The sequence below is a fragment of the Perca flavescens genome, chromosome 12 (assembly GCF_004354835.1).
Source record: "Perca flavescens isolate YP-PL-M2 chromosome 12, PFLA_1.0, whole genome shotgun sequence".
Classification (NCBI taxonomy): Eukaryota; Metazoa; Chordata; class Actinopteri; order Perciformes; family Percidae; genus Perca; species Perca flavescens.
The window spans coordinates 24917283-24933813 of record NC_041342.1 but is presented as its reverse complement, the minus strand read 5'-3'; the positions used below and the strand labels follow the sequence as shown (position 1 = coordinate 24933813).

At 39.3% G+C, this 16531-nt stretch overlaps 2 protein-coding genes across 2 annotated transcripts in view; one reads left to right on the top strand and one right to left on the bottom strand.

Annotated features, from left to right (window-relative positions):
* Positions 1 to 14876, top strand: part of si:ch211-14a17.10 (golgin subfamily B member 1) — a 33187-nt gene extending 18311 nt beyond the window's left edge. Inside the window, exons 40-60 of the mRNA XM_028592822.1 lie at positions 210 to 335; positions 466 to 507; positions 602 to 649; positions 2205 to 2267; positions 2356 to 2418; positions 3959 to 4027; positions 4172 to 4255; positions 4526 to 4612; positions 4722 to 4805; positions 4934 to 5002; positions 5104 to 5193; positions 5282 to 5371; positions 9115 to 9204; positions 9322 to 9411; positions 9502 to 9579; positions 11070 to 11132; positions 11489 to 11551; positions 11657 to 11773; positions 11904 to 11945; positions 12040 to 12087; positions 14161 to 14876. Coding sequence (XP_028448623.1) covers positions 210 to 335; positions 466 to 507; positions 602 to 649; positions 2205 to 2267; positions 2356 to 2418; positions 3959 to 4027; positions 4172 to 4255; positions 4526 to 4612; positions 4722 to 4805; positions 4934 to 5002; positions 5104 to 5193; positions 5282 to 5371; positions 9115 to 9204; positions 9322 to 9411; positions 9502 to 9579; positions 11070 to 11132; positions 11489 to 11551; positions 11657 to 11773; positions 11904 to 11945; positions 12040 to 12087; positions 14161 to 14714 — 2060 coding nt within the window. The 3' untranslated portion in view covers positions 14715 to 14876. The remainder of the gene's footprint in view (positions 1 to 209; positions 336 to 465; positions 508 to 601; positions 650 to 2204; positions 2268 to 2355; positions 2419 to 3958; positions 4028 to 4171; positions 4256 to 4525; positions 4613 to 4721; positions 4806 to 4933; positions 5003 to 5103; positions 5194 to 5281; positions 5372 to 9114; positions 9205 to 9321; positions 9412 to 9501; positions 9580 to 11069; positions 11133 to 11488; positions 11552 to 11656; positions 11774 to 11903; positions 11946 to 12039; positions 12088 to 14160) is intronic.
* Positions 14475 to 16404, bottom strand: c12h14orf119 (chromosome 12 C14orf119 homolog). Its single transcript, XM_028592826.1, has 2 exons — positions 15590 to 16404; positions 14475 to 15492 (listed from the first exon to the last, which is right to left on the bottom strand). Exons 1-2 carry the CDS (start codon positions 16040 to 16042, stop codon positions 15319 to 15321), a joined length of 627 nt encoding a protein of 208 aa, XP_028448627.1. The 5' UTR covers positions 16043 to 16404; the 3' UTR covers positions 14475 to 15318.
* Between the last annotated feature and the right edge of the window lie 127 nt (positions 16405 to 16531).

Sequence of the window (16531 nt, the reverse complement as noted above, 5' to 3'; positions counted from 1 at the left end):
TGAAAATGTGTACAATAACACGCCATTTTGCTTTATGAAAGTGGCGTGTATATTTACGCAAAGTCATGATGCCATGTGCACTGATGATGTCACCCACTGTGCCAGTGAGATGCTCAATATGACCTCATTATCACTCTATACATATAATTGTTCTTGAGATCCAGTGAGTCATTTGATGCCGTTTTTGAACTGAATATTTCATTATACAGATTTACAAAGACAACTGCAACAGAGCCAGGAGGACGCGGATCGCCTGCAGCAGCAGCTGAGCGAGAAGGATGCCAACCTCAAACAGCTGCAGCAGCAGTTAGAAGAGCAGATCAGGGAGAATAACAGTTCTGTTCTGTTCAGCACTCTGGCAATAAGTAGATTCATTCAGTAAAATAGGGAAGGGAAAGTAGTAGTTGCTCTAGTGATTCTTGATGAAATGCATAAATGTCGCTGTCTTTTCTGTCTCAATGCTAGGACTGCAAAATGAGAAGAACCAACTTGAGGATATTGTACAAGGTAACTATTAGTTCTGTTCAGCAGAGCAGAGTGCAGAGAATACACTGTGATATTACCCCCACCCAAAACAAATGATGCTTTTCTTTCTTCTCAGATCTCGAAAACAGACTGAGTAATGTGGAAGATAAGACGATCTATGCCAGTGAGTCACACACAAGTTTATTTAATATCTTTGAATTTTTCAGCCTACACACACACACACACACACACACACACACACACACACACACACACACACACACACACACTCCACTGATACTATATAAATCTAACTGTATAGATGAATTTAAAGAGGCACTTCATAAATGTTACATATAAAGGTCAGTTCACGCATCATACCTGCTTCTCAGCCTGTGAAAACAGACTTCTGTGGCTCTGGAGATGTTTTGTCAAGTCTGTGAAAATAATTGTTGGTAAGAAATGGGCATTTACCAGACAGGAAATGAAAGATGCCGACCAGTTGCATCAGGTGAAATATAGTTCAATTCAGTGTTCTGGAGGAAATTAACAATAGCCACACATAGCCTATAGTTGGCAGATTTGTGGATGTTAATGTTGTCTTCCTGATGTTAACGTTTGTTGTTTATTTGATGAATCCTGCGATGATTTCACTTTTTTTTATTAATGCTTTATTTGCAAATATTTAACAGTAAAAAAAAAAAAAAAAAAGGCCAAGCGTAACATAAAAACGTATGCCAAGTGAAAAAATATAGCTCAACAATGAAGCCACATAATACTAAAATGAATACACTTTTACAATTATAACATATGAGACCACAGAAGAGTAGGCTACAATAAAAAGGTTGTCAAGCCTCCCATTAGAAGGGGATCTGATATCTAAAAATGTTGTAGGCTATGGCGTAGTAGGCTATATCTGCGTGGAGCCTCCGCAGAACCATAAATCACACTTTAGTAATAGCTGAAGCATACTGTAGGATTTGGCTCTAAAATGTGACCAATGACTGGTCTGGCCCTAAAAAGGCCAGACTTAATCTGACTCCAATTCTATGGTCACTGAATAGTGTTCGTTTACTGGTAGATCAGAGAAATAGACTCAAGATTCAAAATAAGACTCCAGATTCGTCCAGTTAAAGTTAATAACAAGCTTTAGTGAATGATATTGCAAAATACAATAAACTTGTGCACAAGGATCAGATTACTTCAAGACAAAATAGCCTATCACTACAACCTAGCAAACAGACAGCGTTTCCCCCAGCATCTGATGCCGGCTAACCCAGAACCCTCACTTTTTATCCATTCTCTCTGCTTCATCCGTGGCGCTGTTATCAGTTGGACGTAGTCCCGTTCTTCTGGCTGCAGCCGGCTAACGATATGTAACACACTGTATGAAAACATGACCCTGAGTTCTCTCATTCTCAGCTCAACAGAGACAAGTCGCTATTGTTGGGTCCGAACACCTGTATGTTTTTAATCTCCTACAAACTAAGGAGTTTTCCTGAGAGCCAGGTCATTTTCATACTCTGTGTCACAAATCACGCGCTTGCAAAATACTGACCATTGTTGCCTCGTTCCCCCCTTGATCAGAGAAGACCTTTTTCTCAGACAATAATCACTGTAAAACCAGATGGCCTCTCATAACCCTGGGAAACAAGGCAACAAGGTCAGCATCATGAACTCTACAAACCTGTTACTCTTACTCTCACAAATATATTCTAACAATACCTGACTTTTCCTAGAGCTGAGAGAACAACTGAAGGCAAAAGTGGAGGAGCGCATCCGTGATCAAGCTGAGATCAAGGGTGAGTTCAGCACTAGCATGTGTAGGTTTCTCTAACAAGATACAAAAAAGCAATAAACAAAAAAGATGAATGTGTTTTTTTTTAATAGCTCTGCAGAATAAACTGAACCAGACGGAGGCACAGTGTACCGGGTTCGAGCACAAACTTAAAGGTGAGTGTAGTGTGTGACTTGTTACTTACACCCTTTTGACTCCATTCAGGAAAATGAATGGGTTTAATGTCAAAAATAAAATAAAATGAATTGTTGTTAGAAATAGGATAATACAACAATACACATAATAATAATAATAAGTCTGAAACTGGTGTAGCCTGCTACAGCTCATTATGCTACCTTTTTACAATCCAATACAGGCAGACAAATCTGTACATACTAATGGCAATGTGGCTTTCTGATCATGTATTTATATATTCAATAAATTATTTTTAAATCTTTTTTTAAACATTCTAAGTGTGCTACAAGTTTTGAATGATGTATTACATTGGTCCTCACGATTTGTTTTTTAAACATGCAAATTCCTCTCAAATCATATTGACTTTCATTTCAAACAACCTTTGGATACTTTTTCAGGTAATAACTATTGGAAAGGTGAAGCGAACAATGAGGGGGAGAGGGGGCAACCCTGGCAGATGTTGCCTGTCAAAACCACAACTATTGGGATTAGCATAAAGAAAGAAAGTTGTATCTTAAAATACACTCTCCTAAAGGATTATTAGGAACACCTGTTACATTTCACATTAATGAAATTATCTAATCAACCAATCATATGGCAACCGCTTCAATGCATTAAGGGTTGTGGTCCAGGTCTAGACAATCTCCTGATCTCTAAACTGAACGTCAGAATGGGACAGAAAGGTGATCTAAGCAACTTTGAGCTTTGCATGGTTGTTGGTGACAGACGGACTGGTCTGAGTATTTCACAATCTGCTCAGTTACTGGGATTTTCACACGCAACCATTTCTGGGGTTTACAAAGAATGGTCTGAAAAAGGAAAAACATCCAGTATGCTGCAGTCCTGGGGGGCAAAAATGCCTTGTTGATGCTAGAGGTCAGAGGAGAATGGGCCGACTGATTCAAGCTGATAGAAGATCAACTTTGACTCAAATAACCACTGGTTACAACTGAGGTATGCAGCAAAGCATTTGTGAAGCCACAACACGCACAACCTTGAGGCGGATGGGCTACACCAGCAGAAGACCCCACCGTCTACCACTCATCTTAACTAAAAATAGGAAAATGAGGCTACAATTTGCACGAGCACACCAAAATTGGACAGTTGAAGACTGGAAAAATGTTGCCAGGTCTGATGAGTCTCGATTTCTGTTGAGACATTCAGATGGTAGAGTCAGAATTTGGCGTAAACAGAATGAGAACATGGGTCTGTCATGCCTTGTTACCACTGCGCAGGCTGGTGGTGGTATAATGGTGTGGGGGATCCCTTTCGCCTTCAGAACTGCCTTAATTCTTTGTGTCATTGATTCAACAAGGTGCTGGAAGCATTCTTTAGAGATGTTAGCCCATATTTATAGGATAGGGTCAAACACCGTATTAGTATGGTGTTCCTAATAATCCTTTAGGTGAGTGTATATTGTTCACAGTCCTCAGATAGCCCTGTTTAAGGTATTCAAATGTTTGAACTTGTTCTGTCTGTGGGATCAACACTTTTTACAAATGTGTCTAAATGTGCACGTAGATCTGCAGACCAACCTGGATGCCAAAATGAAGGAACTGCAGTCCAAATCTGAGTCTGTTTCTTCACTTGGTGAGTGGTGGAGCTGTGTTACCAAACAGTACAAAAGAACACAATAATTGTGTTGTGGTCTGCATATAAAGTTTGAAGGATAAGGAGAAACTTTAGACAATTTAAATATGGTTCTACAGTTGCTTTTAAATGTGGTTCTTTCAGCTCTCCAGATTTCTACATTAACCCTGCAACTGGAGGAGCTGAAGAGACAACTACAGAACACGAAATCTGAAACCAAGATCAAAGGTGTGTGTGTGTGTGTGTGTGTGTGTGTGTGTGTGTGTGTGTGTGTGTGTGTGTGTGTGTGTGTGTTTGTGTGTCACTATACTGTTTAATAGTGCCCATTTGTTGACATATTCCATCTTTGCTTGATATGAAGTATTTACCATTTCTGAGATATTTGGTTTCCATTCAATTACGCACTTCAATTGGTACACAAAATATGGGACCTGTGCAGCTTAGAGACAGAGACACATTTAGACAATGGTGTGAAATTGTTTTGTTTTTGTTCTGCAGAGCTTCAAAAACTTATAGATGAGAAAAATAATGAGCTGGCCAGAAAAACAGAAGAGCTAAAAGCAAGCAGTGCTCAACCACAAAGACGTGAGTGGAACATGATTAACAACCGACTGAAGGAGTCACAATCACTGAATTATATGTATACTCAAGATGGGAGGTTAATATGATTATCAAAGTTGAACTCTTTTTCCAGTTCTACAGATCATTGCAATACAAACACAGATTGAGAAACTGTCATATGTGGCAGCAAATGACACAGATTACGAAAAGATTAGAGGTGAGTGACAGACACATATCTTGACTAAGGAGCAGAGCAATAACGTAATAGCCTCCAAATGTTTTTAATAAACTGTCTAAACAAAACAAGCGCTCACATGATGTTGTTGTATGTCTGTTGCTCTGCAGCACTCCAAGACCATTTGAATAATTTGGTGGACGAAATTCAAGATGAAAACAATGAAAATACTAAACTGAGTGAGTCATGATCTAAATGACAGTAAAATGAATTGTTCCGTGGTTGTTGATCATGGTGTTGTTTCCACTGAATGGATCTCATCCAAGCTTTCTTCTGTTAGTGTTTAAAATTTTGGCTCATCAAGATGAAATAGCAAGATTGGAGAGGCAAGAAAAGCGTCAGACACAAGCTGCATTGGACAGAATTAAAGGTGGGGAGCAATAAATACAGGCCACTTATTATGAATGCTTTTTCATACATTCTGAGAAAATAAAACATCCATTCTGTCTTTCTCGGAGATCTGGAGAATGAACTGGAGGACATCAGAAATCAGATAGAAGAAAAGACACTGTTGCTGAACTCAAGTGATTCAAGGATCAGCACTCTAAGTAAGTGGTTTGGTCAGAAAAAAACAAACAACAGAATTGTCAAATGGCATCAGAGAACTAAAAGTAGCTTGTTTTTTTTAGCGGCTCAGATTATGGAACTTCACAAGAAAATCAAACCACTAGAAGACAAGATATTAGACATTAGAAATATAAGCGCTGAGAACGTCAGAGGTAAAGAAAAGAAAATGTGATTGTTACATTGTAATGTGCCACCAAGCAATGCATACAATGATACCCAGATTTTGATTTCATGATTTTGTATTTCATTGACCTCTAAATCATATTCAGAGCTGCAAAAGAGACTGGAATTGATAACGCGGCAACTGCAAGACAGTGAACTTCGACTCCAGGAAGCAGATGCAAAGAATTTTGACTTGAGTGAGAACATTTCTTATTTGCTAGAGTTTCATGTCATGTTTGTTTCCTTTAAGCACAAAATAACTGCAGCTGTGTCTGTGTCTCTGCTAGTAATGGAGATTGCTGATTTGAGGACACAACTGAAAAAGGCTCAGAAAAAGGCATCCAAACCTGCTGAAAATAGCAATGGTTTGTAATTCTGTTACTTCACTACTATTGTGTCTCTGCTGTCATCCAACACATGATGTCTTACTAGAATAGATCTTTTAAATACAGAGTAAAGATTAAATGATCTGTCTTCATCTACAACCTTCCTCCTTTATCTGGAATGATGTTAAAACAAATCTTTTTGGTCTTTCATACAACTGTGGTTATTTTTTGTCTTCTCTCTCAGAATTGGAACAACAACTACAAACACAACAAAGAGTGAACAAAAGACTTGAAAGCGCAAATAAAGGTATGTAGCCCACTGTACATTGTTTGATATTTTGGGAAATACGCTTATTTGCTTTGTATCATAGAGTTAGATCATAAGATTGATACCACTCATGTTTGTATGCAATAATGCTACAGCCAGAAGCTGGTTAGCTTAGCACAAAGACTGGAAAGGGTGAAACTGCTATCCTGGCTCTGTCCAAAGGTATTAAAGTTGTTTTTTGTTGTTTTTTTACATGGGGTTATGTGTCAGACTATTTCTTGGTCGGGAGCAGACATTTCCGGAAATCTCTGCAGGCTTGCTGGTTCCTCGTTTCTAGTCTTTATGCTAAGCTAAGCTAACCTGGCTTCTGGCTGTGGCTACATATTTACCATACAGACATGAGCGTGGATTTGATTCTCTATCGCTCGGCAAGAAAGCAAACAAGTGCATTTCATAGTAGGCTATGGCGTAGTAGGCTATATCTGCGTGGAGCCTCCGCAGAACCATAAATCACACTTTAGCAATAGCTGAAGCATACCTGACTTTTCCTAGAGCTGACAGAACAACTGAAGGCAAAAATGGAGGAGCGCATCCGTGATCAAGCTGAGATCAAGGGTGAGTTCAGCACTAGCATGTGTAGGTTTCTCTAACAAGATACAAAAAAGCAATAAACAAAAAAGATGAATGTGTTTTTTTTTTTTAATAGCTCTGCATAATAAACTGAACCAGACGGAGGCACAGTGTACCGGGTTCGAGCACAAACTTAAAGGTGAGTGTAGTGTGTGACTTGTTACTTACACCCTTTTGACTCCATTCAGGAAAATGAATGGGTTTAATGTCAAAAATAAAATAAAATGAATTGCTGTTAGAAATAGGATAATACAACAATACACATAATAATAATAAGTCTGAAACTGGTGTAGTCTGCTACAGCTCATTATGCTTATCCTTTTACAATCCAATACAGGCAGAAAAATCTGTACATACTAATCATACTAATAGCAATGTGGCTTTCTGATCATGTATTTATATATTCAATAAATTATTTTTATATATATTTTTTTAAACATTCTAAGTGTGCTACAAGTTTTGAATGATGTATTACATTGGTCCTCACAATTTGTTTTTTAAACATGCAAATTCCTCTCAAATCATATTGACTTTCATTTCAAACAACCTTTGGATACTTTTTCAGGTAAGAACTATTGGAAAGGTGAAGCGAACAATGAGGGGGAGAGTGGGCAACCCTGGCAGATGTTGCTGTCAAAACCACAACTATTGGGATTAGCATAAAGAAAAAAAGTTGTATCTTAGAAATATATTGTTCACAGTCCTCAGATAGCCCTGTTTAAGGTATTCAAATGTTTGAACTTGTTCTGTCTGTGGGATCAGCACTTGTTACAAATGTGTCTAAATGTGCACGTAGATCTGCAGACCAACCTGGATGCCAAAATGAAGGAACTGCAGTCCAAATCTGAGTCTGTTTCTTCACTTGGTGAGTGGTGGAGCTGTGTTACCAAACAGTACAAAAGAACACAATAATTGTGTTGTGGTCTGCATATAAAGTTTGAAGGATAAGGAGAAACTTTAGACAATTTAAATATGGTTCTACAGTTGCTTTTAAATGTGGTTCTTTCAGCTCTCCAGATTTCTACATTAACCCTGCAACTGGAGGAGCTGAAGAGACAACTACAGAACACGAAATCTGAAACCAAGATCAAAGTGTGTGTGTGTGTGTGTGTGTGTGTGTGTGTGTGTGTGTGTGTGTGTGTGTGTGTGTGTGTGTGTGTGTGTGTGTGTGTGTGTGTGTGTGTGTGTGTGTGTGTGTGTGTGTGTGTGTCATTATACAGTTTAATAGTGCCCATTTGTTGACATATTCCATCTTTGCTTGATATGAAGTATTTACCATTTCTGAGATATTTGGTTTCCATTCAATTACGCACTTCAATTGGTACACAAAATATGGGACCTGTGCAGCTTAGAGACAGAGACACATTTAGACAATGGTGTGAAATTGTTTTGTTTTTGTTCTGCAGAGCTTCAAAAACTTATAGATGAGAAAAATAATGAGCTGGCCAGAAAAACAGAAGAGCTAAAAGCAAGCAGTGCTCAACCACAAAGACGTGAGTGGAACATGATTAACAACCGACTGAAGGAGTCACAATCACTGAATTATATGTATACTCAAGATGGGAGGTTAATATGATTATCAAAGTTGAACTCTTTTTCCAGTTCTACAGATCATTGCAATACAAACACAGATTGAGAAACTGTCATATGTGGCAGCAAATGACACAGATTACGAAAAGATTAGAGGTGAGTGACAGACACATATCTTGACTAAGGAGCAGAGCAATAACGTAATAGCCTCCAAATGTTTTTAATAAACTGTCTAAACAAAACAAGCGCTCACATGAAATGCTGTTGTTGTATGTCTGTTGCTCTGCAGCACTCCAAGACCATTTGAATAATTTGGTGGACGAAATTCAAGATGAAAACAATGAAAATACTAAACTGAGTGAGTCATGATCTAAATGACAGTAAAAATGAATTGTTCCGTGGTTGTTGATCATGGTGTTGTTTCCACTGAATGGATCTCATCCAAGCTTTCTTCTGTTAGTGTTTAAAATTTTGGCTCATCAAGATGAAATAGCAAGATTGGAGAAGCAAGAAAAGCGTCAGACACAAGCTGCATTGGACAGAATTAAAGGTGGGGAGCAATAAATACAGGCCACTTATTATGAATGCTTTTTCATACATTCTGAGAAAATAAAACATCCATTCTGTCTTTCTCGGAGATCTGGAGAATGAACTGGAGGACATCAGAAATCAGATAGAAGAAAAGACACTGTTGCTGAACTCAAGTGATTCAAGGATCAGCACTCTAAGTAAGTGGTTTGGTCAGAAAAAAACAAACAACAGAATTGTCAAATGGCATCAGAGAACTAAAAGTAGCTTGTTTTTTTAGCGGCTCAGATTATGGAACTTCACAAGAAAATCAAACCACTAGAAGAAGAGATATTAGACATTAGAGATACAAGCGCTGAGAACGTCAGAGGTAAAGAAAATAAAATGTGATTGTTACATTGTAATGTGCCACCAAGCAATACATACAATGATACCCAGATTTTGATTTCATGATTTTGTATTTCATTGACCTCTAAATCATCTTCAGAGCTGCAAAAGAGACTGGAATTGATAACGCGGCAACTGCAAGACAGTGAACTTCGACTCCAGGAAGCAGATGCAAAGAATTTTGACTTGAGTGAGAACATTTCTTATTTGCTAGAGTTTCGTGTCATGTTTGTTTCCTTTAAGCACAAAATAACTGCAGCTGTGTCTGTGTCTCTGCTAGTAATGGAGATTGCTGATTTGAGGACACAACTGAAAAAGGCTCAGAAAAAGGCATCCAAACCTGCTGAAAATAGCAATGGTTTGTAATTCTGTTACTTCACTACTATTGTGTCTCTGCTGTCATCCAACACATGATGTCTTACTAGAATAGATCTTTTAAATACAGAGTAAAGATTAAATGATCTGTCTTCATCTACAACCTTCCTCCTTTATCTGGAATGATGTTAAAACAAATTGTTTTGGGTCCGTGTAACGCTTATCAGTTCAATTTTCTAAGCACAAACGGACATTTGGAAAAACTGAAAAATGGGTTAAAATATCAAAATTTTCATTTTTTTCCACCTTGACAAATTAACAGGGGACAGGGATCCATTCTGGGTCCAGTACTCTTCAGCCTTTATATGCTCCCCTTAGGTAACATCCTCAAAAAATGTAATATCTCATTCCATTTCTATGCAGATGACTTCCAACTGTACATCCCACTTAAATCCAGCAACTCCATGCAGCCTCTTTTAGACTGTTTGAAAGAAATTAAAATCTGGATGGCTAACAATTTTCTTCAGTTAAATGATAACAAAACTGAAGTTATTGTCTTTGGTCCTTGAAAATCCAAAACTACCATCCCTGCCGACCTTGGTCCCCTTGCCCCCTACGTTAAACCCCATGCACGTTACTTGGGTGTTATTTTAGACTCCCATCTTAACCTGGAGAAACAAATATCTTCTGTTGTAAAGTCCAATTTTTACCAACTAAGAATAATTTCTAAATTCAAGTCTGTTCTATCATACAATGATCTGGAAAAAGTCATCCATGCCTTCATAACCTCCTGCTTAGACTACTGTAACTCTCTCTCTTTGGTCTCCCTCTGACTCTGGTGGCACGGCTTCAGCCTAAATCACTGATTTGTACGTGTGTTTTATTTTTATTTTTATTTTATCACCCTGTGGCTAATGCGCTATGTACAGCACTATGGTCGGCGCAAGCTTTTTTTAAATGTGCTATAGAAATAAACTTTACTTACTGGATGTATTTAGGCGGGCATTCAAGAAGACTCAGGGCAGTCATGTCGACGCTGGATAATTATGAAGTTAAAAGCACCAAACGTACTTACTTTAAATATAGACACTATGCAATCTTGATTCTGTGCTGGATATTGACAAGAGTTTCACCTCCCGGTGAACGCTGAATGTTTTTGTATATTCGACTTCCAACACATTATCCATTCTCATTCTGTCTTTAGGTTTGGCTGCTGTGCTCAAGTCGGGACGTAACTAGGCAGAACGAGGGAGAGAATACCATTTCAGTATTGAATAATTGGAGCCCAAACGCAATTTTGTAATTTTCTAAATTTCTGATCCTCTGAATAAAAACAGAAAATTGGAAAAACAGTTTAAAGATCCAATTTTTTAATTTGTCAATGCGGAAAAAAAATGAAAAATTGGATATTTTAACCCATTTTTCTGTTTTTCCAAATGTCCGTTTGTGTTAAGAAAATTGAACTAATAAGCGTTAAACGGATCCGTTTTGTTCTTTCATACAACTTTGGTTATTTTTTGTCTTCTCTCTCAGAATTGGAACAACAACTACAAACACAACAAAGAGTGAACAAAAGACTTGAAAGCGCAAATAAAGGTATGTAGCCCACTGTACATTGTTTGACATTTTGGGAAATACGCTTATTTGCTTTGTATCATAGAGTTAGATCATAAGATTGATACCACTCATGTTTTTATGCAATAATGCTACAGCCAGAAGCTGGTTAGCTTTTAGCTCTGTCCAAAGGTATTAAAGTTGTTGTGTAAAAATGTTGTGTTTTTACATGGGGTTATGTGTCAGACTATTTCTTGGTCGGGAGCAGACACTTCCTGAAATCTCTCGGCAAGAAAGCAAACAAGTGCATTTCCCATAATGTTGAACTATTCCTTTGCAACTTGTTCTTGACTTGGTGTTTGATACATATCCGTCTTTTAACCTCCTTCCTCTGTCAGACTTAAAGGAAGAGGTCAAGGAACTGAAAATGCGCTGCACTGATGATGTCGCCTACTGTGCCGGTGAGATGCTCAATATGACCTCATTATCACTCTATACATATAATTGTTCTTGAGATCCAGTGAGTCATTTGATGCCGTTTTTGAACTGAATATTTCATCAAACAGATTTACAAAGACAACTGCAACAGAGCCAGGAGGATGCGGATCGCCTGCAGCAGCAGCTGAGCGAGAAGGATGCCAACCTCAAACAACAGTTAGAAGAGCAGATCAGGGAGAATAACAGTTCAGTTCTTTTCAGGCCTCTGGCAATAAGTAGATTCATTCAGTAAAATAGGGAAGGGAAAGTAGTAGTTGCTCTAGTGATTCTTGATGAAATGTATAAATGTCGCTGTCTTTTCTGTCTCAATGCTAGGACTGCAAAGTGAGAAGAACCAACTTGAGGATAATGTACAAGGTAACTATTAGTTCTGTTCAGCAGAGCAGAGTGCAGAGAATACACTGTGATATTACCCCCACCCAAAACAAATTATGCTTTTCTTTCTTCTCAGATCTCCAAAACAGACTGAGTAATGTGGAAGATAAGACGATCTATGCCAGTGAGTCACACACAAGTTTATTTAATATCTTTGAATTTTTCAGCCTGCACACACACACACACACACACACACACACACACACTGCACTGATACTATATAAATCTAACTGTATAGATGAATTTAAAGAGGCACTTCATAAATGTTACATATAAAGGTCAGTTCACGCTTCATACCTGCTTCTCAGCCTGTGAAAACAGACTTCTGTGGCTCTGGAGATGTTTTGTCAAGTCTGGGAAAATAATTGTTGGTAAGAAATGGGCATTTACCAGACAGGAAATGAAAGATGCCGACCAGTTGCATCAGGTGAAATGTAGTTCAATTCAGTGTTCTCGAGGCGGTCTGCGCTGGCGACAGCCGTGGCTGGAGGCATTACGTATTTGGGTTGTCAGTCCCATTCTCGTGAATGCATCTTATAACCAACAGGTCAAAAGTCAACTTTACTGTGACATCATAATGTTCTGCAAAAATGCTTTTCTGGCCATTATTCAACGCCATGTCTCAGGAACAGAAGGGGAGATTGTGACCATGTATCACATTTGGTCGGCTACTGAATTGGTGAAACTAATCTTGGGTGCCCACTGCCCACCTTAAAACTGTGGGGACTGTGTAGATCTTATGTGCTGCCGGGTTGAAGATGTGTGTGAAGCATCCACGTTTTAGAATTTTTAGCCTCATTGCAGCAACATCCATATTTGAAGCATTGTCTACTGTCATGGCTACATCTTTGTGTTATATCATAATCAGCTTTATTGGCCAAGCATGTGAACGCATACAAGGAATTTGACTGTGGTTTTTTATTTGTTTCTCTAAATTAACTTACACACTAATAGACATACAGCAGAACAAGAACAACTGCACTTAAAGTGCTCATATTATACTTTTTGCCTTTTCCCCCTTTCCTTTATTGTGCTATATATCTTTTTTGTGCACGTTATAGGTTTACAAAGTGAAAAAGCCGAAAGTCCACCCCAAAGGGACTTACCGTCTCCAACAGAAAACACTGTTCACAAACTGCACCAAACAGCTCTATTGTAGTCCAGCCTTTACTTCCATGACAAACGTGGGTCACTTTGTAACACACGTTATAATGCTCACCTAGCTGCTAGCGTGGCACTCCCTCATACTCTGCTTCTCACGCCAAAACAAAGATGGAACAGAAGTGAGATGCCTCACTCTGTAGCTAAAACAGAGAGCTCAACACACAGGCTGAAAAGAGGAGCTGCAGCAATGTGCAGTACAACAAAAATATTGTGTTTTTTGAAAATGAAACCACATAAACCTATTCTGGTACAACCTCTTAATACAATTATGAACCTGAAAATGAGCATAATATAAGCACTTTCACAAAGTCAAGTAAAAACAATTTTATTTATATATCCCTTCATCACAAAACAAACATTTGCCTTGAGGGTCTTCACCAATCTGTACAGCAAATAACATCCCTTATCCTTAGACTCGATGAAAAACAACTTCCAGGCTTTGATCTTGTCCTTCATCCTTTTGCTCTGCAACAAGCTGCCAATCTGCCACAGCTCGTTGTAGAGGGTGAGAAGGGTTATCCAAGAGGACTTTGATTTTTTTCCCTCGTCCTCTTCTCCGCCACTGCCTACACACTGTCCAGTTCCGACCTGATCAACTTAACAGCTTGTTGAGCCTGCTGACTTCCGAACCTGGATGCCACCACTACAGGAAACAGAGCACTGGCTACTGCAGACTGATAGAAGATCTGCAGGAGCCTGTTGCACACACTGAAAGATCTGAGTCTCCTCAGGAAGAACAGTCTGCTACGTACCTTCCTGAAGAGGGCTTCAGTTTTTTATTTTTTTTATTTGGATCCCATAGTTCTTGTATCAGACCACCCTCTTCACTTCCTCTCCCTGGATGACAACCAGGACAGGGGGCTTCTTAATAGTCCACCACAAGCTCGTTGGTTTTGCAAATATTAGTTTTAATCTTTCACTTGTTACTCCCCGAACTTTATGGAAGTCAAATCACTGGAGTAGTGCTTTAATGTTCTAATGTCAATTACTTTTCTAAATGTGATGTAAAGATGCACATTTTCATGATTTACAGGGCAGGTGACTTTGGATCCAAACACAGCACACCCGAGAATAGCTCTTTCTGCAGATAACACCAGGATTTCTACTACTGCGGAAGCACAAAACGTCCCGGACAATCCAGGCCGGTTTGATGTGGTTCTTGCTGTCCTTGGCACGACTGGGTACTCAACTGGCAGACACTACTGGGAGGTGTCTGTAGCTGGGAAGCTTTGTTACCACCTTGGGATGGCCAGTGAATCTGCTCCAAGAAAGGGAACGATGAAGTTCAGTCCAGCAAACGGTTATTGGACGCTAGTCATGAACAAACAGGGTCAGTTGAGAGCTATCGATAGGAAACCTTTTAATATTCCAATTCAGACGCAACCTCTTACACTGGGAATTCTTCTGGACTACAAAAAGGGACAGATCTCATTTTACGACGCTGGTGTCAGATCTCATATGTACTCATTTGTAGGTCAAAGATTTACAGACAAGATCTATCCATTTGTCAATTTCTGTGTTGAAGATCTTGAAGGCCTGACACCAATAGAGTTACTCTCTCCTGGTTTAGTTGACTGGCTAAACTAGAGAACAGGGCAAATTATGTTTTGTCCAATGTAAAATCTTAGCCATGTCTCTCATTTATGGTAACCTTAGTATGGAAATAAAACAATCCCTGTGACAACAGAGTAGTTCTCACACATACTGCTGCTAAATGTTTCAGACAATTAAACAACAAATATACAGTGATGCATTTTGTTTATTTGTCTATGTTTTAAAAAGAATTGGTCCTCTTGCCCAGGTGTTTCAATCACTAGGCCCAGTTCTGAAAAATGTACCATGTAAGTTTAATCACACCATTGGGTCACTAGATGGCAGAGCTTCACCCATGATGAAAGCATTACACAAAAAGTTCTGAAATTTCTTTAAAAAATAAAAATAAAAGTGGTATAATGTGTGATGTAGCCCTGGAGAAACCGGTGTAGAAAACTTAATAAAAACATCTTATACTGAATGAACACTTGTGGTCTTACAATGAAATGGTTTACTTTCAACAATAAATACCATCACAGTGACGCAAACATTTCTCTGAAGAGAACTATCTCAGATCTAATACACATTTCCCACCACACATTACCTCTTTAACACCATGTTTTAATCACTTGCTTTTTCATCACAATGCAAACATTGCTTAGTCTCTTCCTGCTGTACCGGCTACACTCCTGTAAAAATGGGCAACGAAAACTGGATCCCGTTCTTCCAGTATGTGCAGGAAATGATTCCTCTCCTCTTCTCTCCAAGACTCAAACCACTGGGTCCACAGGCGCAGCTGGCATTCAAAGATGTTTGGTAGTCTGTCTTTAACCTTGTAGGTGTACAAAAAAAAGAAAGAAAGCAGCTGTTAAAAAGGTTAGACATGATCACTCTGGACAATCTGTTAAGAAGTGACAGTGCGACAGTACCTGAAGAGTACTGAGTGAATCTAGGAGGGTGCACACTTTTCCAGGTACAGCTTTCCCCAGAAGGTCCTGCAAGAATCGCTCCCTCTGAGAGGCGTTCCAGCCCTGGAACCAGCTCAGGACACACCGCTGCTCCTGGAGGCTTACGTAGGAGATGGGCTCCAGCTCTCTCATCTTAGCTGCACTCGGAGAAGCGCAGGACAGGTTCCCAAGGCTGGGAGGGCTGACTACACCATGTGAAGCTGATGGAAAGTCCTCCGAGCTGGTAGTGGAGTAGCCGATCCAGTGTTGTGTGGCCATGGTCGGTGATCCCTCTGTCGGACCTCTGAGCCTGGAGTTGTGAGTGCTAGACAGCATGTCAGTGGCCGTGAGTCTGTGGCTGTCTGTGGGCTGCTGCTGCTGCTGCTGCTGCTGATGATGATTTAAGCCTTGACTGACATGATTGAACCACGACATCTTTGGTAAAAACGGTTTGTTTCAGCCTGAGGAAAGCCAGCTATTCCTCTGCTGTAAGTTAATCAGCTCAGCACTGAGAGACTGCTCTGGTCTGGGTAATGTTATCATGTAGCTTAGCTTATATAGCCTATTTGCAACACTACTATATGAGTCTTAATTTAGACCTATCGTCCCAATTAACTGCTCCTAACATAAATGGTTGGGAGTACCCATCATTTTTTTAAACGTTAATCACCTTATTGTCGGCATAGTTGAAGTGCAGCGTTGACCAACGAGAGCCGCACTACTAATCTTTCTGACAAACAGGAAGAGTGTGCACTGTGCACTGCAGCAGTTGGCTCATTAGCTTTGTCGTGTAGGACATCAAACTTGCGCCGAATATGCGCAAAGTTTGTCGTTGACGAAATTAAAAGATTAAAACGGTTATTTGTGTACTATATAGAATGCATTCAATAGTACTGGGAATTAATTAAGTGTTCCCTGGGCTTT